The 27,375-nt window shown below is 41.9% G+C and overlaps 1 protein-coding gene across 1 annotated transcript; it reads left to right on the top strand.

Moving 5' to 3' along the window:
- The first annotated feature begins 111 nt into the window (after window positions 1-111).
- IKZF3 (IKAROS family zinc finger 3) lies at window positions 112-27,302 on the top strand. Its single transcript, XM_032202810.1, has 5 exons — window positions 112-167; window positions 12,493-12,750; window positions 15,178-15,294; window positions 21,506-21,622; window positions 26,566-27,302. The coding sequence occupies exons 1-5, from the start codon at window positions 113-115 to the stop codon at window positions 27,264-27,266; spliced, it is 1,248 nt and encodes a 415-aa protein (XP_032058701.1). The 5' UTR covers window position 112; the 3' UTR covers window positions 27,267-27,302.
- Window positions 27,303-27,375: the final 73 nt, after the last annotated feature.

The following is a 27,375-nucleotide window of genomic DNA, read 5'->3' as shown; positions in this document are numbered from 1 at the left end:
ACTTGGAAATAATGGAGCGTTGATAGTTACTGTTTTTAACAATTTGCTTGTTTCAGAAGGACAGGAAGTTTTGACAGACTGTAATCTGAACAAATCCCAGGAAATGGAAAGTATGGAAAACGTAGAAGATATGAAAGAACTCAATCAGTCTAATGAAGAAGCAGGAGGTAAAGTGGGGACTGAATTATGAATAATAATAGTTATGGTTTCTTTTTATTCATCTGATTATGCTGTGAGAGTAATTACAAAGTTTATTCTGTATGATAGCTCTGTTTTGCCTGCATGTCTGTAAATGAAATAATGGTACAATTAGTTCAGAGCATTTTAAGGTGCTCTAAAGGAGGAACAACCATCAGGGAACCTCACATGCATTTTAGAAAGGCCACTTATACAGCAGCTATGAAATATGGATAGCAAGGAAAAAAAAAAAAAAAAGCTTGTGCATATGGTGACCTCGTTTAGTGTGTGTTTTAGCACATGAACTCTTAAAAGTAGTTTGCATATGACAAATGCGTGCATTAGGCTAGTGCTTTTAATAAATATTGTTAAGCTACATGACAGCTTTTTTTCTTTTTTTTTTGAAAGAAAGGACAGGTTATCTCAAGTTCATAGGATAACTCAGCCCTGTAGAATTTAAAACTAGCAGTAATCTCCTGCTTAAAACCAGGGGTGAAGAGAAGGGTGGTCAGTTTACCAAGTTAATCATTTAGGTCAACCAGTAAATACTTCCTATGCAACTCTGAACCAAGACACAGGTATGAGTAAAATACTAAAACAATATGTGCTATTTCTAATCTAAGAGGTCCTGCATAAAGACCTACTTCTGTGTATCTTTAAAAACTAGTAGGGCCTCTTCTCTTACTAGATATAAGATAAACAGCTGCTGGACTTAAGGCAATCTTACAGGCTCTTGGAATTTGTGTGTTTTTGTATATTACGTATAGATAGAGCAAGACCTTGAATTTCCTCCTTGATCAAGCAGCTCATAAAATCACAGCATTAATAAACATTCCTGCCAGTGAGCTGAGCATGTTCATTTATGCCAGGTCTCAACCACAAACAGTGAAAAATGTTGCCTGGTAGAGGATGTGGTGTACATACACTGAGGAAAAGACATGCATTGTTTTGCCAGTTTCATGCTGCCTTTCAAGTACAGCATGTCCATGGCACCACAGCAGTGTCAAGACGAATTATGTCTGTGGCTTTGGTTAGTAGTTTTGAGGTAGGGTTCACGTATCACATAAATCAAGTAAATCACTAAAGGATTGCCTCTGTTTTGGTTGCTCAAGAAACCTGGTTGTTCCCTGTAACATAAATGTGATGACTTTGTTTTGGACTGCAGTGAAATGTTCAGGTTTCAGGCTTCCACGTTATTAAAGATTAAACATTTATTTACAAAATAACAAGTACCAAACAACATAAAGCACTCAAGGGAGTACTGCACTAGCAGAAGTGGCTGTGCAGAGGGTGAAATTAATCTCACTTAGGTGTGTACAGACAGCACTGGTGTTGAAGTGGACCAGTATCTGGCTTTTCTTGACAGTCAATGGAAGGAGCATGCAGGTTTCTGACCAAATCTGTCTGCCTGCCTTAGGATGAAGTGCCTGGTGTCCCCAGAGCAGCTGCTGTTTGTCAGGACTCCACTTAGAGCCAGCAAAAGCTTAGTATATAGATGCCTGCATTGTAGAATCTAGCTTGGGCAGGTGAGTTCTGCTCTGCTTACCCTAAAAAGAGACGTTTAATGTTTTTAGCCACAGAACGTGGAAGGCTTGAGCCTTTTCTACATCCAGGGCATCTGACATCTCTTTCAGATCCCCTAGCTGATGAAATGATCACAGCCATAGTCTATGTATTTGTCTATCCTTTACGTGATTTTGTAGATCACAGAATATCCCAAGTGGGAAGGGACCCACAAGGAACATCAGGTCCAGCTCCTGGATCTACACAGGACCACCCAAAACCCAGCCCCTATGTCCAAGATCATTGTCCAAATGTTCTTTGGACAATCCAAAATCCAGCAGCTTGGTGCCATGACCTCTGCCCTGGGGAGCCTGTTCCAGTGCCTGTCCATCCTCTCAAAGACAAGGTTATAAATGTCAATAGAGCATCAGTTCATTCTTTGATACTCCTTCACCTTTAGTGTTTATTCACATTATACAGTAAGTATGAATCCACTTGGTACCTCTGTGCTCCATTCTGCAATTCTCAGTACAGGAATGAGGAGATAATTGCTGGGAGAAAACTCCTTTAAATGTCAAAAACAAACAAACAAAAAAAAGCTACAGTATATCAGTGTAAAATGGCACAAAACTAAACACTTCTTATGTTTACTTCATTGATTCACATGCGTTTCTCTACAATCATTCTGATACTGAAAGCACAATAAATCTTAAATATTTAAGCGTGCTGCACTAGTGCTGTGGGCAGTGCAAACATCAGTAGGTGCAGTTAAATTTCTCCTAAAGCCCAGTGCCAGTCCGGTTGCTGCTGGATGCTGAAGTTCACGAATAATCTTGGCTTCCATGACTTGCTGTTGCAGTTTGACAGTAACAGCTATGTTAGTCACTGAGCAGTCCTTGTGGGTCAGTAAGTATCTGTCTGAGTTCCAGATAAGTGAAACCGCACTCTGACAGTACTGCCCTGGTGGGAGTATTATCTTTCGGGGATCACTAACCCCGCTAAAAGTGAATATATAGTATTCTCCAGAATCACAGAACAGAAATATTGTCAGTATCCGTGGTGGCTTTTGGGAAATAGATTATGCCCTGCCTAAAAAACACCTCTGCCATTTGGCACGTTGCCTGGTGCAAACACTAACGCTCTCATTACATATCAGATTTGAAGAGAAATAACACACAATGTGTGGTTCTCATAAATGTTAATCACGGTGTCCATGATCCCTTCCTTTTGTGAGTGAGCAGTTCCACTTCAGTCTTTCACAGTTCACCATTGATGATGGCCCACAACACAGAAAACTCTTTTTTTCAAGTTTTTTTTATTTTTTATTTTTTTTCAGAAGTCTGCTTTTCACCACCTTAATATTTGGCTATAATGCTTGTTTTTTTGTTCATTAAGCATTTTTTTCTTTCGGTAAGCATTCGTAGTAAGTGGTAATCATCCAGTTTCTTAGACTGCACAGTTTTTCTGTGAAGCCTGTGTTATTAATGGATGACAGTCTTTAAATACATTGTGGGGACTTACTCTGAGACTTCAAACAGGAGATGGAGACTGGTCAAATCTAGATGTTGTCTGTCTCTAATTTGGTGGTGCCTTTTATGTTAGGTCCACAGAAAGTGATACTGTGATCCTTTAAAAAGGCTACAGAAATTTCCTGAATGCAGTAAGTAAACTTGTGTGTAGGGCTGAAATGTCAGCACAACTGGTGCTCTTTTTGGTGTAAGAAAATCCGCTTTTGCAGCAAGTAGTTCCATGTTTGTACTTCTCTGAGCACATGCAAACAGGCTGGCCGACATGGTCGTGTGTCAATGCTGCCACAGTGAGGGCCATTCACTGAACACAACGCGACTTGTCCTGCAATACACCCTTTCTAAAAGGCCTTCAGCTGCCATGCCTGCTAAATACAGGACAAGCAGGCAGAAGGCTACAGTAGTATGTTAATTAAAAGCTTGATGGAGAACAAAAAGAAAGAAAAAAAAAAGGAAAGAAAAAACCTTTTTTTTTTTTTTTTTTTTTTTTTTTGCCTCAAGGGAATTGAAGCTGCATGCTGTGGTGCACATGGTGCATGCTTGCCCGCAACCATAAAAATACCCCGTTCCCATGGTGCTTCCTGTATCTAGTCAGAAAAGAGACAAGCAGCGAGGCAGATACATGGGGGAAGCATTAATTTCCCTTGTTCCTTTATGCGCCCCGTCACCACTACCTTCAGTGACCAAAGTTGAAGAGTCCTCAGTTGAAAAATTCACTTTAAAAGGTGCATTCCTTCCTCTGGGAGGCACAGTCAGGCACAAGTGTTTAATTATGTCTTGATTCCCTCCTCTGAGGCAGGCAACTTTTCGGCATTACAAATGTTAGCTAGCTTTCATGGTTGTGAAATGAAAAGAAATAGAAGCCACACTTGTGGTTTATGGATGCTAATTGCTGCTGCATTTAGGTGTGCGAAGGGGGGCGGTTAAAAGGCTGGAGTGAGACAGGAGAGGATGACAAACCCTCGCCTCGGCGCGCACTGAGGTTCCAGCGGTGCTGCGAGCACACGCACTTATCTGCCTGAAAAGGAAGTGCCGTTTTTTATCAGAATATTACATCTCCCAAGCCCAGATCGAGCCCTGCCGCTCATGGGACTCAAGGGTTATCTCACAACATCAGCGGTGCTCTGCTGCAGAAGTTCACTTAACAGGGGATTTCTGTAAGTGTTAAAACCCGGCAAGGAGGCTGTGCCGCTTAACTGTGTCAGGGCTCTGCTGCCGTGGCTCTGCCTGAACTGAAAGCCGCGGCTCGGCGTTATCGACAAAAGATCCTCTCGACTTTTGTCGCAGCCCCGTGGTACTGTACGAGCAGCAGCGGGGATGCTGCTGGGCACGTTTGGTGACATCAGCTCGGTGTCACCGCAGCCTGCAGGTGACTGACGTCGGCTCACGCCGCCCTGCACCTGGAGAGCTGGGACAGAGGGAGGCAAACTCCGGTATTCAGATGGCTGCCAAGTCGTTGGAAAAGTGCAGCTATTTCTTATTGTTATTAACTCGTTACAGTTAACAGAAAGTAGAATTTGATTTTGAGATATCTTGGTGAGCAGTGTGAGCTCTCAGATGAGGCAGTCCGGAAGGAGAATGGACACACAGCGTTATTCAGTAGGTTATGGACTCCTTTCCCTAGCTCTTTAAAGTGTATCTTTCTTCATTTCTTGTACAATGTGCGTCTCCATTTCACACCAAATAATTATTTGGAATTAAAGGAGAGAGAAATACTTAACTCTTTCAGCATTAAACCAAAATCTAGTCCAGGGTAGGTGAGTTGTGGCTCCCCCCGCCACCTCCATGTGTATCAGTAAATAAGCGAGGGCAAGGCAAATGGCCCTAGGAACTCAAATGTCATTGCAGAAAATCATCTATTTTTAGAAATATGGTCTGGTGGAAAGGAAATTAATTAATTAAGATGACTCATGTTTTGCCCCCAGACTAGGCTGCTCATTTGGCACAAAAAGTGGGAGTTTAATGGGCAGGTTTACTACTATTTGTGCTGCTGGAAAAGTATCGGAAAGCAAAAAGAAATCCACAAGAATCAAAACTTGGCTAAAATGCAGCGAGCAGTTCCATGAGCGTCGGAATTGATGAAGCTCTGTTTCCACTGGGTTTGTGTCTTGCTGCTGGCTGGCTTTCAGCCGATTTTTGCAGAGTCTGCACCGTGTGCTCAACACCATATTTTACTTCTGGTACCTCAAGCTAGCTTTTCCGCGTTGTCAACACCATCTCCCCTCACACCGTGTTTATGGGCTTCAGCTCTTGTTCCTGTTTTGGTTTCTGCTGCTGACCTGCAGGAGCTGTTACGAACTTTTTTTCATTCCAAGCTTGGTTCCAGGCGTTCCTGCTGAGTGTGTCCACACCGCTCGCTTCTGCAGGGCTCTGAGCTGCGCCTGCTCCTGGCCCCTGCGACCAACAGGGCCAACTGCCAAAACTCCGTAATTCTGCGAAACTTTCCCCTCTGCCAAACAGGATTGATTTTGAATCTTCCTGAGGGAACACAGGGATGCACAAGGTTCTGCAGAAGATGAGGCTAAAAGTAAAATCTTAGCATTTACCTATAGAAATATTGATTTGGAGAGAGAGTATTTATGGTCTAAAGCTCAAGTCTTAGAATCCAGGCTCTTTACTGCTAGATTTTTTTTTTTTTTTTTGTAGTTGAATCAAACCATTACAATTGGTTTTGTGACAGTTATGTTGTTTGAGGTTTTTGAGCAACATCTGAAACAAGCTCCTGTCTTCAGTTTGTAGGTGTAAAAGCTCTGCTGATATTTATCACAGATTTCCCTGGTTTTCAAATTGTTGTATGATATCATTTTTTTCTAGTATCAAATGTAAGACAGCGCCACATTGTAACGAAGACTTCTGGGAGATGAATTCAGAAAGCTAAATAAAAATATGGTTTAAAGATTTGAAGTTCAGATTTGAAGTTCATTTGAAAAAGCAGTTGACCAGAGGTGATCATGCCTGAGTGGTCATATTAGTAATAGGTCCCTTGATATAACTAATGAAGGCGATTATCTGAATTTAACATGTGGCCTTTTTCAGTCTGACTGTTAGGTCCAGATGTTCTCTGATTAACTGTCTAATTGAAGTCTGATTTAACGGTTGTGATTGTATCTGGGTTTCTGGACTTTAGGAATTGTAATTTTAGAAATGTTTTCTATGAGTGATCTTATCTAACTGTAAGAGAAGAACTCAGTTTCATCTTCTGTGGGTTTTTTTTTCTTTTTCAGAGGGAGGCTTTAAATACCCTAAGGTTTGGAAGGATAATGTTTAACAGGTGTCATAAGCGAAACAAAATTCATCTGAGAGAGACTGGAAAATCTGGGCACTGGTAGACCCTGGAATGTGGGATGCTGTTCCCTCTGATTCAGTGCTCTGTTCTCCTGGGCAGCACTGTGGGTACAGGCAATTGAGGAAAACAGCAAGCTACTGACACTTAAGTTAATTTAAAAAATAAATGAATAAAATTCATGCTAGTTTTAGCATAGTTTCCTATCCCCCAGCCATGTTGCCTCAGGTAATAACATTCTGCTTCCCCAAATTCTCTTTGTAGTGTCAGTTAAATGCATTATTTTTCACTTCCTTCCTTAAACCCTGGCCTAGTGCTGTGTGGTGCTGCTGGGCTGTTGTCCTGTTTATCTCCAGGTTTGGAAGAACTCGGTTTTGGATTTTTCCTTTATCAGTATTTTTGTTAGTCTAATTTTAACATATTTCAGTGATCTTTTCAACAAAACCCCTAAAGAAACACTAGATTATTATTGGGCAAAAAGTTGGTAATAGATGGGAAATATCAATTATGAGGTTATAAATATTATAGACTTGTATAGGAAGATAGATTCATAGGAAAAATACTAGTATATGTTTGAATAAGGTGCTTGAAGAAGCAATTATTTAATTCAAGTGTCCTGGCTCACATGAGTTTGGAGATGTGCATTTAAAAAAAATAATCGTAATTAATTATGTAACTACATAAATTATATTGTGTTGTGACAATAGAAAGACATTGGTATTAATGAAGTAGAAAATACATATCCAAATGCTTGGGAAACAATGCCTGATTTATTTATTTTTTTTCCCAATTCTCAGTGCTGCATTTCAATTTGATTTGTTTCTATTTTTGTTGCAAGTCACAATAAAAACAAGGAAACTCATTACCATAGCGCGTGCTCTCCACAAAGGGGAATTATGAAAGTTTCTCTCCTATTTTTAGAAGTGAGATTTCCACCAGGTGCATTCTGCACGGGTTCATTTAGGAATTACCCCCTCAAGTATGCTGTATATCTCAACAAAATAGGTGCTTGCTTTTTATTCAAAACGGACGCAGAACAGCAGCACCAAGAAAATGCTGGAGGAGACAGAGATCAAATCAAAGCCACTGTGTCCGAGGAATAATTTTTGGTGAGTCGAGGAAGTGAATCCTATGGATTTCCAGTGTGCTGTAGAAGTAGTGGGCGCAGTACCTGGGATTTTAGAGCCTTGGCCAGTAGTGGCAGAAGGGTGCCCTGGCAGCAGAGCCAGGTCAGGCCCCAAAGCCTTGAACTCCTTTCTGGTCCCTAGAACTGAGGTCTGCAATAATATCAGAAAAACATGTAGGAAAGTTGCTTAGCCTCTGACTGTGTTGCCTCTAGTTAAAAAAACAAACAAACAAACAAAAAACAACTAATGGTCTGATGTTCCTGTTATGTTTTATAACTCTCCATTGCTCACAGTCCCCACATTTTCAATGTGTATGTAATGTATCATTTAAGGACAAAAAAAACACTTAGGTACTTAGGTATAACATTGATGTTCAGTTTATAATTCGTTGGAAGTACTGCAAACCTCTCTTTATATTCATTCAGGAATATGTTTTTTTCTTTTTCTTGATAACACATCTTCCCCCACGTTGCGTTAATTCCATTGTAGAGGTGTTTTTCGTAAATTTGCAGGATTCTGACTTGACTTTGGAAACTCCACTGACCTTTTCAGTTTCACAGTGTATGGCTGTTGTGCTTCAAGCTGCTTTAGGTAAAGGAATCTCACGTTCTGGGAGGGGACAGACTCTAGTATGTGTACGTTTGGGTTTCGTACTGCTATTTCTGGGGACGATTTGTGGAGATAACAGTGATGAATCATTGGTTAATACCTGTCAAATCCAGGTAGTCACAAGAATCCTTCAGTACATGCACATATAGACGCCCTTCTTGTTCTTCAGCATCTGAATCCTATTAACAGCTGTCAAAACCTGGTAAACTATTTATATGCTTTCACAATTTGTTTAATTGGATAGTTAGGAAATGGCATACAAGAAAAGCTTTTCTTTTTTTCATTTTTTTCTTTAGTCTGGCTGAACATCTGTAGCATTAGGGGCTCATTATCTCTGAATTGGCATAGCAAATCAGCAGCATCATTAAAATGCCACATTAAGATGATTAAGTTTCTTTGTTATCCAGTTGACTTTTTGCATGTGCTGAGGATTTCATGATTATGACCCCACTCCTTGTAAAACACTTGAGCAACATCACCCTTTTGTGCTGTTGTCTTTAATAGCTTCTGGTTTTTATTCTTTGTGCTTTTCATAACACTTCTGGCAAACTTTGCTTAACAACAGTACAAAACTCACATTCTTTTTTTTTTTTTCCCAATATTTGATGCCAGAGTCTTGGATTAAATATGGGGGGGGGCATTGGTGAGGAGGGGGATGTCCTTCAGAGACTCCCTCTTAGACAGAACAGCTAAGATAACGCTCTAGCTTGTCTTAATTGTTTGCAGTTATTGACTTTTTTTTTATTCTTGCGTTTTATAGAACGTATACAAGCACTGCTCATGTGGTGACTCAGTCTGAAGTTGCCACCACAGCTTTATTTTGGATTTTTTCCAGAACCCATTGTTTTTACAGTGTTTCAGGTGAAACAAAAATATTACTCTGGAGTATGTCTTTCATCTTGTAATCATCTCCCCAGGAAATGAAACCATGTGCATCAGCCTTAACACATCACCCTGGTACTTTGTTGTGTAAAATCTACAACTTTTTTTTTTTTTTTTTTTTTTTTTCCTGCAGTATGTATTACCTTCATGAACTGCCTCAAGAAAAATAGTTACCTTTGTTGGACACCACGAATAGTTTTTCCTCTTACAACTTCTTTACTTTCCCAAGCATAGAAGAGATAATATCACTGCTTTTTTCAACCTGGGGAAGTTTGTTAAGGATTGTTAAGGATACTCCTGTTTTTCCACACTTCATTATCCCTTTTCTGCTTGATGTTACAGTTGCATTCCTCTTGCTTAAGGAGGACCAGCCTGGAAACTCCCTCATTTCATTCAAATCTGTTGATACGATCTTTAAGTGACAGACCCAAACCTTTTCACACTTCTGCCAGTCTCCTATCTCGCACAATTGCCTCTGCCTGCCAGCACGCAGAGCAACAGCCAGGGCTGAAAAAAGAATTTGCTTGCTTCAGACCTCGGCAACCACTTGGTTAATTTTGGGCAGACCCGAACTCACCCATCTTTTCCCTGGGCTGCTTTGCACCAGTTTTCTTCTGCATGGCTGGCTGCTCCCAGCCTGGCAGGGAAGCCTCTGACCGCTAACGAGTGTCTTAGGATAGAAAAATTCCAACACTTCTTAACCCTTGCTTGATTTTTTTTAAAAAAAAACCCTCTTCCTTAGTGGCTTCTGCTGTCTGCTCTCAGTCACCAGAAGGTGAATTTTTCCGTTGAGGTTCTTTAAACGCCTACATGCAAACTGAAACGCGCTCGAGCTTTGGTGGGATATCGCTGACAGCTGGAGAGACAGCGCTGCTTGCAGGGGGAGGCAGTGGTGGAAAAGCCTTGGTAAGGGCTCAGGTGCGCCCTTCCCTGTTACTGTAAGAAAACAAATGCGTTGCAAGCAGCCAACATGCAGCATGGAAAATGCAGAGGCAATTATTTTCCGCAGCGGAACCATAGGATGCCCAGTGTGTGGCAGTCAGTAAGTGCTTGCCATGGGGATCGCAGCGCTCGTGTGTTGCGAGCAGGGACGTAACTTGGTACAAGAGTGAAAAGTTGTGAGCTGTGAACTTGTGGTGAGAAACGGTAGAAAACGGTAGAGAAGTCTGCTCAATAGGAGGTTACGGCTAGTCCTCCACTGCTAAGCCATCACATTTAATGCAGACGAAAGGTGAGACGTTAAATAGAAAGTGGGAATTGAAATTGTGTCTGAAAGCACCACCAAGGTGCAGCTGCAGCGTGCGCTTCCTTTTACCATTCTGCGCAGGATGTAGCAAATTATTTTGGAGCTGTCTCCTGCTGGGGGGCGGAGATGGGGGTGAACAACTCATTTTTTTGGAAAAGCGACTCTGTTGAAAGCTGCTTTCAGCAACCAGCAATAGCTTTTCCTTGGAGTGATGGAAGTGGATGCTTAAACTAATTCTGAGAGAGTGGGATCTTCCAACCTCAGGCGTGAATCTGGCAGCGGAGGAAGCCCCATTCCAGTGGAAGGGGGACTTGGGACGTGAAACAGGGCAGCAGGTGCAGTGGGACATGGCACATTGGGAGGTGAAGCCTCCATGGGAGCCTCAGAACAAACCCCCAAACCTGTGTGAGCCCTCCTGGGGCCGGGGCAGTCAGTCCCAACGCAGAACTTCAAAAAACGTCTAGGATAAGGGGATAAAAACACACAATATGGGGGAAAAAATCCTCCTGTGGGTGTCACCGTCTGGGGAGGGCACTAAAAGGAATCTCCTGGAGTTTTCTACCCTTGTGTGGGTTCTTGCATGGGATGAAGCAATGATCGCCCACCTGTTTCCCCCCCCCTTCCATTCACTTTAGCCCAGAGTAAGATAGATCGGCTGGGCTCAGTGCAAGCATCGAGGCTAGAGGAGCGATGTTATCACCAAAATATTGTTGAAAATTTTGATTGCGTGAAAGTATTGGCTGCCAGATTTTTATTTTTCAGTGCTTGCTTTTATGTTGCCACCTCATTTTTGCTGTCACCCATTGTTTGTTCTCAGCATTTGATGTGGTTTATTACTCAGAACCGGAGCTAATACATATTCAGCAGTCCATGTTCTGTACTTTGGAGAAAGGACAAGTGATTAAATGCCATATTTAACTGTCTAACCCTCAGTCTGAGAGAGGAGCAGGTGCCCATGAGAACAATACTTTCAAACAGGAAACAATGTATTTTATCTCTTAATGCTTTTCTTCACTTAGTAGCTTGAGGCATAACTCAAGTTTCAGCCATAACGCAGCTCCTATCTAGATAGAGAAGTCCACTTCAAGCAGAAAAAAAGGCTGCCCCATCAATTAGTAAGGATTTTAATGAGCGTGCTGGTAATGCTGGAGTTAATAGCAGAAAAGAAATTCAGCCATAGTTAGGAATCATTAGCAGTTTATGTAGTGCGAGCCATTTGCTGATATTTTTTCATGGGAACATTATTGTTAGTAAATTATTAGCTACTTGTTCCATTCTTCTCTTGTCGTGAAGTTGCATTAATATGAGGCGATGCCTTTGATTCCAGAGTTTTCTCTGGACACAGCAGCAAGTTCAGGAACCTACTCAAGGCCGTGGATGTTGGTCTTCAAGAGTCTTCGTGGTCTTTGCTGTGTGCTTGCAATGTGACTTTGGACGAATCTTGTAACATTTCTGCAATATATTTATTTATCAGACAATCTTTACTACCTTTACTGGTTTTACTCATACAGCAGTCTTCAATACGGGTATCAGGATTATCGAATGCTTCTCGAAACATTTGAGATCTTTCGATAAAAATTGCAATTGCAAGTGAAGATTCAGATTACTGATTGGGATTAATTGATGAGAATCTTTACCATGGGAAACTCAGGGTCTTACTGGATCAGACTTTTTTTAGGCATGCTTGAAAGTTCCACAGGAAGTTACAAGTATCCCTTTTAACATGTCTTTCTGTATTTCCAATTCGTAGGAAAATCTTGTGGCACTCATTTCTGTAGGCTAATGGCCAGATGTAGAAACAAGTACTTTATTTTATATTCTGAATAGTACCCTGTAATTGCAAGAACAGAAGTTAGTCCTGTACTATGCTTTTGTAATGTGCAGAAGGAAGTTATCCATCAAAGGTAATAATAAATAGGTCAATATTTTTAAAGGTTATCTCACTGTGAGTATCACTATGTGTATATGACCTATGAAGATTCACGTCTTAACTGCATTTTTTTTATCTCTGTGAGTTTCCGTAAAACTGTAAGGAAAGTATTGATGTAATTTTATGTAATTTTTGGTAATTTTTTAAAGAGACTTCATGGTATCTGAAATGATCATTTTCTTGATTTGTGTGCTTTGTTTTACCTGCAGATGATGTTAAAGTGAAAGGTGAATACAGTGACAGAGAGGAGAGTGCTTTAAATTCAGAGCCTATGGAAAACCCAGAAGAATCTGAAATACCTTACACCTATCCCAGAGAATATAACGAATATGAAAGCATTAAACTGGAAAGACATTCTGGTTCATATGACAACATCAGGCCAGCTAGTGGAAAAATGAATTGTGATATCTGTGGATTAGCCTGCATTAGCCTCAATGTCTTGATGGTTCATAAGCGTAGCCACACTGGTAAATATCCCTATATTATTCTTGCAAGAGCTCAATACTGACAGGATAACAATTTGTAATGTAGACTATTTTTAGAAAAGGTTACCAAAATTGGGATTTCCTTGTTCTGTCCCTGACTCCGCGTGTGATCTCTGGCAAGTTACTCACTTTTCTGTGCCTCACTTCACCCACCTTTCTTCCTATCGGGATTCGGTATTAGTAAATGCAAATTTGTGAGGCATTTTAAGAATTTTGGATGAAAGGCACTATGTTGTTTAATCGTGTCAGCCACAAAACACAAGGTAGATTGGTTTTGTGCTGCCATTTCCAGTCTGTGTGCTGTATTTCTCTTTGTGCTTTACTTTGGCAACAAACCAACGAGCATCGTAGATTTTGACCTGCAGTGAGATAAGACTTCTTTTTCTAAAAACTGCTAGCTTGTTGGAATCAGCCTTCTCCAGAACACTTATTTCCATGGGAAAGTCTGTACGTTGTTTTCCATAGTCATGCATATATTGCACAAAGCTCTGACCCCAGAGCTGCATGTAACTCCCACTGAAGTCAATGGAAGGGCTGTGTGTGTTTCTGTAGGCAAAAAGTGATCGAGTATCTCATTCTTTCCTCTTCCAAAAAGGAAAGGGTATGAGGATAGCATGATACCCACATAACCATTAAATGTCCTTTTTTGTATGTCATTTTAAGGTGAACGGCCATTCCAGTGTAATCAGTGCGGAGCTTCCTTTACTCAGAAGGGAAACCTCCTCCGCCACATTAAACTACATACAGGGGAAAAACCTTTTAAATGTCATCTTTGCAGTTATGCCTGCCAAAGGAGGGATGCGCTAACAGGTCACTTAAGGACACATTCTGGTAAGTGACTTCAAAGGCACTTCACGTGTTTCAGATGTGTGTCAGTGGGACACGAGGCGTGGAAAGCAGAGCAGGCAGCGAGGTCTGCTCAGCCTGCTTAGCTCTGAAGCATCGCCAAAGGGCAGAGACCCCTCAGCTGTGCTGGTGGAGCCCTCTGGGGAACGGGCTCAGCATCATCAGGTGGGGACAGAACAGGGAAATCCCACCGTCACAGCTGCTTGCGGTGAGGAGAGAGCAGCCTCCGAGCAAAGTGCCTCCCTGCTGTTTTCACAAGCTCGGAACCTGAGGAGCAGTGAGAAAATGTTTTGCTGGGGTTTTCTTCCATTCCCATCCTGAGCCATTGGAATAACTTGGAGCGTAATCAAAGAGAAGGTTACTGCCAGTTAACACCTCGCTGTTGTGTAGTGCCTTTCATCTGAATGTCTTAACGTGCTGAACAAATGCCAGCGGTATTTCTCAACACTGGTAGGGTATTGCATCCACTTCACAGATGGGAGAAATGGAGGCACAGGGCTGAGGTGACTTGAATAACAAGTCAGGTATAAACTGATTAACCTTAATTCCTGCCGTTCTTTAGGAGCCAGGTCATGGTTGCTCTTTGATTTGTGTATATCCTGTGTCATATCGGGGTGCTCTAAATTATGTATGTTATCTCTGCACTGCATTTAACAGGAATAAAATAAACCTCACAAAGAATCAAAGTTAAAAATGGGATTACCTTACATGAGGAAATGAGATTCTGATTTGATCAAGAACCCAGCACAGTGGTCATGACCGTCCCCCCCCAACACATCACGCTTCAGACACATCAGGGGCTTATTGTGACTGAAGCTTTTAAGAGCTGGCTTATTAAGCAGCATAAGGGAAATCTCCTTAAGTGAATCACACGAATGAGCGAACAGTAGCATTACCATTAGGGAGTATGGTCTTTTTGCACAGTACATGATGCAAGGCTGCTTGCATTCGCGATGACGTTGTGCCCAAGTGTGTTAGGGAATGTCTGTTGGTGAAGCAGTAATGAAATAATTCAGGGCGTGCCTCCAGTCTTATATGACGCACTGGGAAAGGCTGCGTGGTTATCTTGAGTTTCAAACAGGCTTGTTTTTGCTTAAATGAATTAGGAGCATAATTTGCTGTACAATAAATGCCTCTGGAAATGAAGTAAGCCTCACAAATGGGTTTGGCTTAACTTGAAATTCGTGAGATCCTTAAAAACATCAGTGCAGCTGGGACCAAAATGGGGCAGTTAGAACAGTTGTGGTCCCAGCCGTGGCACTTTTGGGATTCCCGAGGGAAGCTGTGCCAAGGGCACAGGGCTCCCAAGGGCTGTGTCTGACTGAGGTCTCTTTTCTGGCACTGAGCTAGGGGGGCAAGGAGGGCTGTGCAAGTCCTCTGGGTGTCTGGTGGGCTTCACCCTCATATAACCCTGATTTTGTCATAATTACAACGCCCATCAACTTAGCAGAAATTTAAAGCATTCTCCATTTATGTTATCAGTAACCATACGCTGGAATGTCAGGGGGAGCGTGTTTCAGTGGTCCCCTGTGGTTATTTCATGCTGCTCTCTGATTTTTCTAGTGGAGAAGCCGTACAAGTGTGAGTTCTGCGGCAGGAGCTACAAGCAGAGGAGCTCGCTGGAGGAGCACAAGGAGCGGTGCCGTACCTACCTGCAGAACGCTGGCATGTGTGAGGCTGGTGAGTTTATCACATTACAGTGCCTCCCCTTTCTTTTTTTTTTTTTTTTTTTTTTTTTTTTTTTTTTTTTGTATGTTACAGTGCTTAAAAAGGGCATCTGGTAAGCTGTTAATTCACAGCCTGAGAATAGTTTTTACTACAATCATTTTCAGTAACCTGAGGGGCTGTAACATCTTATAAAAGGGTCTGGTTTAATGCATCCCTCAGGCAGCTAGTTAAAGAATGCTTTTATTTTAATCACTTTTTTATTTCACAGTTACTTTGAATAAAACATCTGAAGTACCTTCTACGCAGCATTTCTGTAGGTGACACTCAGAGTATGTTAAATTATTCCTACATTAATGCCATTATGTTGCTTATTGTGCTGGATGAGTTGACGCCTGTAGTTGTTGACAGCAGTTGTTCACGTGGCTCTCTTTGATCCTTGTTCTAAAGAAAATGAAGGGCTGTTGGTCAGAATTAGTTAGAATTTGCAGAAGCATTAGTGGCAAAATCCCAGGGCATGGAAATGGGGTGACGTCCTGCAGGTCGCTGACAGATCGGCCTGCAAAGTAGCGAGGGGTAAAGGACTTCCTTAAGTATAGGGCTGTCTTTGAAAAAGGATGAAGGTGAAATGTATCAAACACTTTTCTTTTTTTTTTTTTTTTTTTTTTAAATTTCCCTTTTCACAGTTTCAGTGCTGCAGTTCTGAAAATATTTTGATGAAAAATAACTGCCGTAATCTTTGAGCCTTATTCACCTGAATATTTCCAATCCGAAAATGAACTTGTGCGATTTTAAGTTTCACAATACACCAGTATGTCAGGAAAGAATTACTTTCCTCAGTCACAGACGCGAGGAATGGTTGTGATCTCCCAAAAGATTGTACAGCCAATTCACAGCAGAGTTAAGGCTACAGTTTCAGAATTCAGGTTCCCATTTTTTTTTGATATCCAGCCTTAAAACAGAACAAAACAAAAAAAAAAAACACCCAAACCAACCACCCCCCAGAAAAACAACCAAACTTTAAAGCATCAGGCTCCCTAGTTTGGGTTGTGATTTTCAAGTAGCATTTTATTTTCAGGGAAAACGTGAAGCTGAGTTTTCAGAGAAGAAAAAATAAAGTGTAAATTGCACTTAGATGACAACGTTAACAAAGACCATTTAATAAGAATTAAAAAATTGTGTTTGGTGATGTGATTATCAAGCAAAAACTGTGCTGGCATCATCACAAGCTAGGCCCCAAACCGGGTGTGAATACCCATTGATATGTGGTGATAACTTTGTGTGCATGAGAATCTTCACCCTGGGCAGAGTAGGCTGGCGGTCAGGCAGTGACACATGCCGCCCCCCTGAAAAAAAAAAAAAAAAAGTCAAAAAGAAACAATGATTTCGTAGTGTTTCATGGAGTATCTTCTTTTCAGCAAGTGACATGTTTTTTTAGAGCATTAGTAAAAGTAAATGGTTGTGTGAGTGTCAGCAAGTTTTGATTTTCATGAGAACCCATACATACTGTAACTGTGGTTTTATGTTACAGTACATGCTCTCATGATGGCAATCACTTTATGTCCACCATGTGAAAATGGAAAACATGATACCTACTATTGATTCCCGATTTTAAATAATTCTTTGTTTATATTCGTTTCAGAATAGCAACGTTTCAGTTATCCAGAATCTGCAGTGTAGTACTCTAAAGCAGTACGGTGTGCTTTAAATTGGCCACAGAGGAAATGTAAATTTCCAGTATGACATGATATGGCTGTACTTGATGCCTTTAAGACCTTCACGCCTTAAAAAATATTGTGGTGTTTTTAGTAGTGTAGTAAGTTTTATGAAAAACAGGAACTCCAATCTTGCTGAGGCATTTCCATTCAATTTTCTGGTATCAGCAGTATATTAGATCACAGAATCAGAGGGAGGGAAGGCTGGAAAGGACCTTGGGAGGTCATTTAGTGCCTTTTTTTTTTTTTTTCCTGAAGTGTATTACTTTGCTTTTGTTTTTAGTGAACATTGTTTTAGGATTTCTGACTATTTTCCTACTTCCCTGCATCATTTTGCATTTTGGCCCTCTGTTCTGAAGTCCTTGCAACCTTCTCACATGGAGCCATCGTTAAGTGCAAGCGTGCTCAGTGTGCCATCATCCACGCCATTAATTAAAGCATTAAACAGCATCAGGACTGTAGTTACCCTGCTAGTTGCTTTTTAAAGTGAGGTTTGCACGTTCCAAACCTAGCAGTGTGGAAATATTTGAGAAAGAAAAGTTTTATGTAACAATATTGTTCGAGTGTTGCTCAGTCCCTGATAGCGATCTCTGGTCGCGTTGTTCTCATTGCACAATAACCCACCTCTGTTCCACTCTCCATTATTTAGTGACCACATAGAGATGCTACAGGAAGCAATGCCTCTAATTTGAGCTCCGCTTTGTACTTTAGGGTTTTGTTAACAATGCCCGCATGTTCTAAAAATTATGCTCACATTTACGGTGTGAGAGAAACCACACTATGGAAACAATTCAGCTCAGGCTGAGTGATGGTGCATTCGTGTTCTGGGCTGGAAGAGAAGTGCCTGCACCCTGCACATACACAGTGGGGCGTTAGGGCAAGCAGCGCTGCTGGCTGGGGAGCTGGCTTGTCTGCTGGCGATTACAACAAAACACAAGCACTCCTCTGTAGTGAACAAGTTACATTTTTCAGCCCCAAAAAAATCTTACGAAAGTTGCGGGCAGCAGCTCTCGAACAGTGCTGAGAGCTCAGGGGGTTGAGCAGAGGTTGGGAAGCTGTTGGGAAGCAGGAGATGCTGCACTGCATCTGGAGTGGGGATTTAATCAGTCTGCAAGATTTCTTTCAGCACACTTAGCCTTTTTGTTGTTTTCTGGCTGTTCTGGTGAACCATCAGAAGTATTTAGCTCGCAGGGCATCTCAGGATCGCAGGCTGAAACGGGCCAAGTGCTTTGGAAGTGTGGATTGGCTTCATGACTATCCAGCTCTTAGTCTTTGAGCAAAGTGCTTGATCATTTCTGTCAGTCCAGCCTGAAATTTATTTTTAGATACATGTTATAGTTGGATAATTAGTTCGTTAAATTAATGTCACAGTGCACAGTGGAATCATCCAGTGGGTAAGGTAATTGAGGAGGGAAACAGGGCGTGATTATTTCTCTCTTTCTTCGAGCAGACTTTGGAGAATTTTGAGAGAGATAAAATGTTTCCTAAATGCTAAATATTATTCTTGGATTGTTTAGTAAGTGACCCAGGAGAAAGAGAGGGGTGAGATCATTAAATCAGCCTTTAAGAAGGGAGAGAACCTATGGAACTACCTATGCCTCAATGGGAGCAGAGTCTGTTTCCCCTAGGGCTGTATTATGGACACATTGTCAAGGCCTTTTATGGCCCATAAAAAGAGGTTATTTAGTTCTTTAGGAAAAAAATGGCCATTGGCAAGGAGTAGAAAATCTTATGGTGAAAGGAAAACTCTCAGCTTTAAAATGAAATGGCAGACAGGCGTCAGGCTGGAAGATTGATGCTTACAGATGTCCCAGAACATATTATGTAGGTCAATAGTTAGTGTCTCTTCAGCAATCTCGTCTGAGTAAAGACTATTGTTACCTCTGCAGGAAGCTGCTTGTCTGCCCTTTTGACACTAATTTAATGAAGTTCCCTTGATGGCGCATAAATAACATTGAAAAGACAAGCAGGCACTGATAACGTGTAGCTTCCAGTGTGTTCCCTGGCTGGGGGGGCTCCCAGAAACTTTGCTCTTTGAGTTCTGTCAGAAGAGACAGAAAAACAGATTCTGAAAATGTCTGAAAATGTGAAATTTGAGCTTTGACAGTGCAAAAACTCACAAAGCTAAAGATTGAGGAAAAAGAAGAACTAGAAGAAAATAAGCAAAACAAATGAAGAAATGGCAAGGACTAGGGAGCTGCTGTTAAGGCGTGATGAATAGTGCATTTTTCATATTTTTCTTTTTTGTTTACAATATAAGGTTTTAAATATATGGCGTTATCATTATCTTGCTCAAAGTAGTTGTGGAATTTCTTTTAAAAAAAAATCACAACCTATTAACTACTTGTAATCTTAGTGGGTTGGGGATAGTTCAACCCTCGAAGTGCAGTTATCTGAAGATAATCTGAAGTGTTCAGAAGGGATATTCCAGTTTTTGGAACATGAGTCCTGAAATTAAAAATACCGTGACATTATTCTTAAAAGTTTACTCGGGTTTCTGGCCAAAATCCAAAGCGGATGACTATGGTCTGCCTAACTTTCCCTTACAGTTTCAACTTAATTTGATGTTTTGTGTAGTTCTGTGTACATGGGTAGATAGTGGCTGGGTGCTTCAGGCTGGGAGCAGTTGCATTTTAGCCTAAAATGAACTTTGAGACTGCCTCCTTTATGTATTTATGTAAGTTTCTAAACACATTAGAGTAATTTGGAATAAAAATCAGACGAGAAAAACAACATGTTACTATCTTTAAGGCATTTTGTATGCGTGCTGTCTGAGTCTGGCCATCATGTATATAATAGGGTTACAGCCTGGTGAAACAGGCTTAACATAGTGCTGCGTTGAGCCCTATTATCCCAACCATCCTGAGTCATATTTGTAGTTAGTTCGTGTGGCATGGAGTATTTATGAAGCACTTTACATTTGCAAAGTGCTGTACAAACATTAACAAATAGTTCTGCTGAGGTTTGGTGAGTCATGGTTTGTGCTGACTGAAACTCATCTGATATCAATAACAGTCACAATAAACAAGTAAGGAGTGACTTTAAAATTTATAGGGAAACGCTGCACACTGAGCTGTGGAAGGATGATATTGCAGTTTTATCGCTTGTACTTAGAAAACTGTATTTTAAGTCCAATACTCAATATAACCGCACTTAGCAGGACTGAAGTGACACCAAAGCATTTGGATCCTTTTCCTCTGGCATTGCTTGTCTCTTATGTAGATTATGCTACATATTTATCTATCTATCTATTTATTTATTTATTTAAGGCATCTGGGTGTACTAGTACCATAACAACAGCCAGGATTCTTCCACCATGAGACCTGACCTTTCATATTACCTTGACAAAATCAGTGACCCTTCCTCATCCTCACTTGCCTCTATTTAGATATCAAATTCTCAAAGGCATGGGCAGTCCCTTAAAAGGTGTCTGGTTGTCACCCCAGCCGTCCCCATCGCTGCACCTCTTCGTGCAGCTTTAATATGAAGTACCACTACCGATACTTGTTCTTGAGGCGAGTGCAGGGCTTGTGGGGGGAAGCCACGGCAGCTATATTCATTATTAGTCTGGCAGTAGTGATATGAGGTGGCAGTCCTCCTCGGCGTGGCTGATCCAGCTCAAAACCCGTGCAGCCTCCATGAGGTCGAGAGCAAGCAGTTATTTCCGTGAAATGCTGGGCACTGGCTACCACAGCTAGAGGAAGGCTCTGGGAAACAGTAAAATCCTTAAAACAGTGGCCCAGTCTCGAGGGATTGATCCTAGGGCACATGCACTTTTCCTAAAATTAGAAATTCTGCAGGTTTGAATGGACTTTAAAATAACTAATGCTTATAAGGGTGCCAAAGAGCAAAGGTTCTCAATTAGCTCTAGCTGTTAGAAAAAAGATTAAGTGATGCTGATATTTGAGGAAAAAAAAAAGAAGTTATAAGTGAATATTGAAAAGTTATGTTATTTTATTGGAGCACTGAAGTATTTTATACAAGTTTTTAGTTGAGAAGACATCTCGGTGTGACTGATATCTAAAGCAGTGCAGCCAGGGGCCGGGAGCTCCTGTACTGACGTTTTGGAGCAGTAGGACAGGACGCTCTGCAGGTGTCACGGTTCTTATTACTCAGAATCAAAAAGAAAGGCTAACAAAGGTTCTGTCTCCTTCTACATTTTGTAACCAACCCGTCCAGCCTGTTTGTTTTGCACTTCCTTTTGCTAATGAAGGTATTGGTTTTGTATGGTTTGTGATCTCCCTGCGTGCACTCAGGACTGCAAGATCGGTGTCTGTTTCTGTGCTTGCTTCCACTGACCGCAGCTGATGCCCAAGACACAGAGAGCAAGAACGACAGAAAAAGCAACAAAACAAGTTTACACCAGATCTCCAAACTGTTTCCTTCCAGTTAGCGTGGCAAACTCCGGAGATTAGACCATTCATTTCTTCCTTTTTCTTTTTTTTTCTGATTTTTTTTTTCCTTTTCACCTACTTTTTTTTTCTTTTTTTCTTTTCACATTTCCAAACTAGCAAACGTGGAGGCAAGGCACATCAAGGCAGAGATGGGGAGTGAAAGAGCCCTTGTGCTGGACAGGCTAGCAAGCAACGTGGCAAAGCGAAAAAGCTCAATGCCTCAGAAATTTATTGGTAAGAACAAAAAACCTTTTCATGTGCAACAGTTAAATCTGCAAAAGTTGGTAGTTTATAGTACAATGCCTCTGCTTATTTTAAATGTCCTTTTCAAGCTTGCAATCTAATTCAAGAGAATATGAATACAGTAACTTCGATTTTCTGATGTGTTTTAGTTACTTGTAGAGTTTTGATTAAAGGATTGTGTTCTAAGAGATGCTTGAGAACGGGATTTAATCTGCTACTGTGCTTTGTATCTATTTTGTAGTCAATTTATAAATATTTCTTATGAGATTCCGTGTGTTGTTTTCTGTACCTATGCATTTGCTGGGTTCTTCACAGGAGAACAGGAGCATGTAATGCTGTTGAGAGCTGAATTCCTGTTCTAGTAAGCAGCAACTGAAGCTACTTGCAGGATGCATGTGTGGAATAAGGCCTAAAGACAGAAAAGTATTGGATTGCTGTTAGTCATCTGCTGAATTTGAATATGATTTAAAAAAAATATCAGATCCTTTCTTGTGGTAACTTAAGCTGCAAGATGTTTCCAGAGCATTTTCTTTGCATTTAATTGTATATGATCAGAATTTTGCATACTGGGGATGTGGAGTACGAGTTTGGCAGGTTCTGTGTCGCCGTGAGCGCCTGATCCTCTTGGCTGGTCTCGTTCCATCAGCTCGCCTTTTAACAAAGTAAAATGCAATTCTCGTGTCCCGAGTGGAGACCTGACTTGGTGCTCATACTATACAGCTGCTAATAAGGTCTGGTTTGTAGCAACCTGTACGGGTGTACCCAGTGCTCAATGTTTTTCTCGCACCCTAAAATTCCCCCTGCGAGCAGGGCCCCGTGGCTGATGCTGGCGCACGTGAGCAGAGAGGGGGGGCGCAGGGCTTGAGCATGCAGGAAGGGATCAACCCTTGCCTGGGGGGACCCACGATCAGAGGGTCTGAGGATGTCTCGGGTGTCCGGGGCTGAGGTCCCAGCCTAGGGAAAGCTGTGCTGCTAAACTCGTGTGTACGTGCAAGCAATTCCTGCAGGTAACTTTGGCGGTAATCCTTGCCGGATTTGGTGGGTAGCGCTGGGCTTTCTCCATCTGCTAAAACTGGTAACGTTTATTTAGACATCTTTTTTTTTTTTTTTTTTTTTAAAAAAAAAAAAGGTTTTAAAAGGTCACCTTCTAATAGAGGAGTGAGTGATGCTGCCACTCCAGCTGAGTACCTTTGGGTACCTAATACTGAAACTGTCGACTCTGTAACTTGGACCTTGCATGTATGTTGTGATTCAAAAAGTAATACTAATGCAAGTGTTTTTGAAAATCTTCAGCTTCCTTTTTTTTTTTTTTGTACTGAGTTGAGCTTCACGCTGTCATGTTTTACAATGGCTATCAGTTTGATCTTTGTGTGTTTTATTGAACACATCTTGTGCAGGACACAACCACTCAGCCTGTGCTCAGAGTCGAGCACAAGCACAGTGTCCGATTTGTTTTACCATACTCATATGGAACGGATTCTTTTCTGATTTGGGATTGTCCTCAGCAGTGCAGTCTGCAGATAACCGATTTCGGGAACTTACTGTTTTTCTACAACCTCTATGATTGGCATGTTCTTGTTAGGTAATGTGTGAAAAAATGACTCACCCGGTCCCTTTTATCCCTGGGAAGGGTGTTTGCAAGAGCAGCCTGTCCGACCTTGATTTGACTTCTGTGACTTTCTGAACTGCATGTGTAGGAGTGCGAATCTGCCAGGACAGCTTTGTGATTTCTTGGGAAACGGCGTTCTCGGAACGGGTGCTGATTTTTCATTTTGTCAGGAAGAAGGGATAGAGATGTATACTAACAAGGCATCTTTGTTTGGCTCATTTCTGTGAATGAAGGCTATTGAGTGGGTAAAAACCAACTTTATTATTATTTGAGGTCTCTGTAGAGATTCATACAAGCAGGAGGAGTCTTGTCCGCTCTATTTATTCATTTAGTTTTATTTTTTCATCTCTGGTAGCTACCTTGTGCACAAGTATAAGTCTCAAAGAAGGACACAGATCAGCAGACCATGCACTTGATTCTTAACTTCCGCACCAGGCCCTTCTTCAAAGGCTTCTGCAAAGATTTTGTCCTCAGCCTTTCCATGAATTATTAGGGAACAAGGATGGGAAAGGAAGTTTATCATTTTGCATTTCTTATTTTGCTGTGGTTTTCTGTTTTGCATGTGTGTGGACTAAATGTACAAAGCCTGGCTTTTTGTACTTCCTGGTTTGATTAATGAACAGATACTAAAAAAAAATTAAAAAAAAAAAAAAAGTCCAGCAGAACAGATATCTGTGCTGTATCAAACACTCGTGGGGGTGTATCTGAAGTTCATCCAAGTCAAAGTAACTGGTGCAGTCAGTGCATTTCTGCTGGTTTTCACCAGCTGAGCATCCGGCCTGTGGACTTCTATTCTGCCCTTTTTAGAAACAAGTTTTCCCTGAGACCAGTAGTAAAAATAAATTTCTCATAGTGCTAAAAGTGCTGTTCTGACACATTAGCAAACACCAGTATCCCCCGGTGTGCAAAGTCTAATGAGAAATTGTCTGCTTTGGTTAGCACAGCGACAGGAAACAGGTTCACTCCCTGTTTCCAGTGTCCACACCTCATCAGGCTGCAAAAATAAAAATTGATGCACATTTTAGAGCAAGTGAAGCATCACTGAGCAGCACATGAGAACGTGTCATACGCTATGGCTCATGTGTGAATTTTGAAGGGGAAAGCTTTTTGCATTGCACTGAGACAAGAAAAAAAAAAGAGGAAAGATGTTCAGCTAACTGGTGGCTGCTTTGTAAGTGAACAATAGAGAACCCCATAAATTTAATTTTTAATTTAGTATTTTGCAGTAATTTTGTGGTACAGATAGCAACTTCACTCAGAATAATTACTAAATTGTCCTGCCAGCTACAAAAATAAAACATCAACGGCTGTAGGCAGAGTCTGTCTTGCTCATCCCCCATTTGCCACATGCTCCTTTCCCTTTTTCTGAATCTTTGACCCCAACTTTCTCTGGCCTGAAAGCTGTTGTGTCTGACGGCAGCACTGTTCCTGCTTTTTGTCCCGTTCCCTGGCAGGTTTGCTGTGTTCTATGGAGGAGAGGTGGTGGTGGCGAATCGAGAGTGGTCCCCCCCATCTGTGGGCTTGCAAATCCCTGCCGTGCTTTGGATTATTCTGGATAAATGCTTGGCATTTTCTGTGGCACTTTCATGCAGATTTGTCCTACCTAAATATTGGCATCTTCTTGAGGCACCGAAGGCAGCAGTGTGCTTGCCATGGGGTGCCTGCTGAGACAGGGAGCCCCCTTCTCATGTGCCATGTAGAGGCCTTCAGAAAGTGTACAGCAACGTGATGTGACTGTCTGCCAAAAGAGCATCTGGGTATTTGTGCTCCGTTTGATATAACTGGGAATTTATACAGCCCAAATAGGCTATGTGGGGGATTTTAAAATGCTACGAGAACAGTGGAATAACAAAAGAGTGAGAACCTCAGGGATCATACCTTGCCTTTTTTTTTTAATCTTAAGTCAGTGACTCCTAGCCCCAGATTTACAGGGAGTCCTGTATATTTTTGCTTTTGTTACTTTTTTAATTTCAAATTTGTTCACAGTTCTCACTTGCTTGGAGCTGGTTGTATGAGTCACACCGATGTGCTATATCATTTTGTTTCCTTCTGTGTAAAGATGGATCACAAGTTTTGTTGAGGGTTGGAAGCAGTTACACTCTTGTGGTTCGCTAACCTTTTTGAGTGTTTTATACGAGAAACGTGAGCTCCTGGTTTTCTGCCTCTGCAGTGAAACCTGAAGAGTTTCATATACATTGAGTCATGGTGTTGACAGGTGACTGATAAACATCTGCACTACTCCAGTTACCGTAACTAAAAGATTTAGTGGATCTGATGGTTGCAAGTCACTTGCACATGAAACATTTGGTCTGGTCCTTTTTCTTAAAAGCTATGAACAATTTTGTTTTATGTAACCACAGAATTCAGTTACTTCTAGCTATTCATGAAAAAGTGACTCTGGCTCTTTTGGGGTGCAGTTTTATTTCCTCCTTGCACCTGGCATGGAGAAAACTAGTGCCAGTGTGCTGCCCACACCACCCTCCCGTGCCTTACCCCTATTTTGGGAAGACATGGGCAGAAATTCAGACATGTGCTCGTAGCTCTCCTCCCACACCGTCTAACTGAGAGCTTGCAAAGCACCAGCACACCCAGACAGGGTTTTGTTTTGCTCCTCCTTTGCTGGCCCCATATAAATGACCCTAAATGTGCAGTTCTGTACACACACGTAGAGCTGCCCTTGTAAGACTGTCTGAAGACCTGTACAGAGTTCAAAGAAAACTGGTGCAGAGGAAGCTGTAATTGCCATGAGATAGCGGGGGGAATTGATTGCAGGGTACAAGGATACGTAAAAGACTCTATCAGGTGGGGATAAAGTAATGAAAACCTCACCAAATCTCAGCCAGTGTTTGTCTTCACCATTTCTATTGGAGAAGAGTGTGCTTCTCAGGACAAAGCCAGGAAGGAGAGGTTGCAGTCTTGGTACCAAAAATGGAGTATTTTGGTTCATTATCAGTTAGCTCTTTCGCGAGTATTTTCATTAATGATTACTTACCTTTTTTTTCCTAGAAAAAGACGGGAGTAATTAATCTCTGGAAACTTTTCTTTATGCTCTTCTTTCCCTTAAATCCCAGAATAATTTTAAAAATTTATTGAGGATTTGTTCAGTAACCATCTTCTCCATCTCCTCTATTAGATTTCTGCTTCCAAGCCTAGTCTTTAAAAAAAAAAAAAAGCAACAAAAACCTGCTTTTGTATATGAATATCTCTTTTCTGCAGACAATATTTCATTCCTCTTTGCTGTCCAGAGACTCCTGCCATTTGGAAGAGCTTCCCAGAGCTCAAGTGCTGCTTTGACCTCCCTGGTAACGCATCTCCTCTCTTGCAGGTGAGAAGCGACACAGCTTTGATGTCAATTACAACTCAAGTTTCATGTATGACAAGGAAAGCGACATAATGCAGGGACGCATGATGGACCAGGCTATAAACAACGCCATCACCTACCTCGGGGCCGAAGCCCTGCGCCCTCTCGTGCAGACGCCGCCGGCCCCAACTTCTGAGATGGTCCCCGTCATCAGCAGCCTGTATCCCATACCGCTGACCCGCGCCGACGTGCCCAACGGCACCCCGCAGGACGCCGAGAAGAGCCATGGCCACCTCAGGGACAAAAGCCTGTCTTCCGACAGAGGCCTTTCCCCGAACAACAGCGGCCAAGACTCCACAGACACTGACAGCAACCACGAGGAGCGGCAGAACCCCACCTTCCATCAAAGCCAGCTCCCTGCCCAGGCCCGCAACGGCCTGCAGTCCCTGAAGGATTTCCCCAGGCCCTACGACATAATCAAGCCCCCTGCCATATGCCCGCGCGACGCTTTTAAGGTCATCAACAAGGAAGGGGAAGCCATCGGGGTCTACCGCTGCGACCACTGCCGCGTCCTCTTTCTGGACTATGTGATGTTCACCATCCACATGGGCTGCCACGGCTTCCGCGACCCCTTCGAGTGCAACGTCTGCGGGTACAGGAGCCACGACCGATACGAATTCTCCTCGCATATAGCACGAGGAGAGCACAGGGTAGTACTCAAATAAAAGGACTGATTTTCCAGGGTCACAGGTTTTCTTCTAGATCTCAGGGGAGGCTCATTTGGTTGGTTTTTAATTAGTATAAAGAAGCGTCTTGAATATTTTTCTATGGCAG

The sequence above is a fragment of the Aythya fuligula genome, chromosome 24, assembly GCF_009819795.1.
Source record: "Aythya fuligula isolate bAytFul2 chromosome 24, bAytFul2.pri, whole genome shotgun sequence".
NCBI lineage: Eukaryota > Metazoa > Chordata > Aves > Anseriformes > Anatidae > Aythya > Aythya fuligula.
Note: the sequence above shows the minus strand (reverse complement) of the source record. Positions and strands in the feature narration are given on the sequence as shown.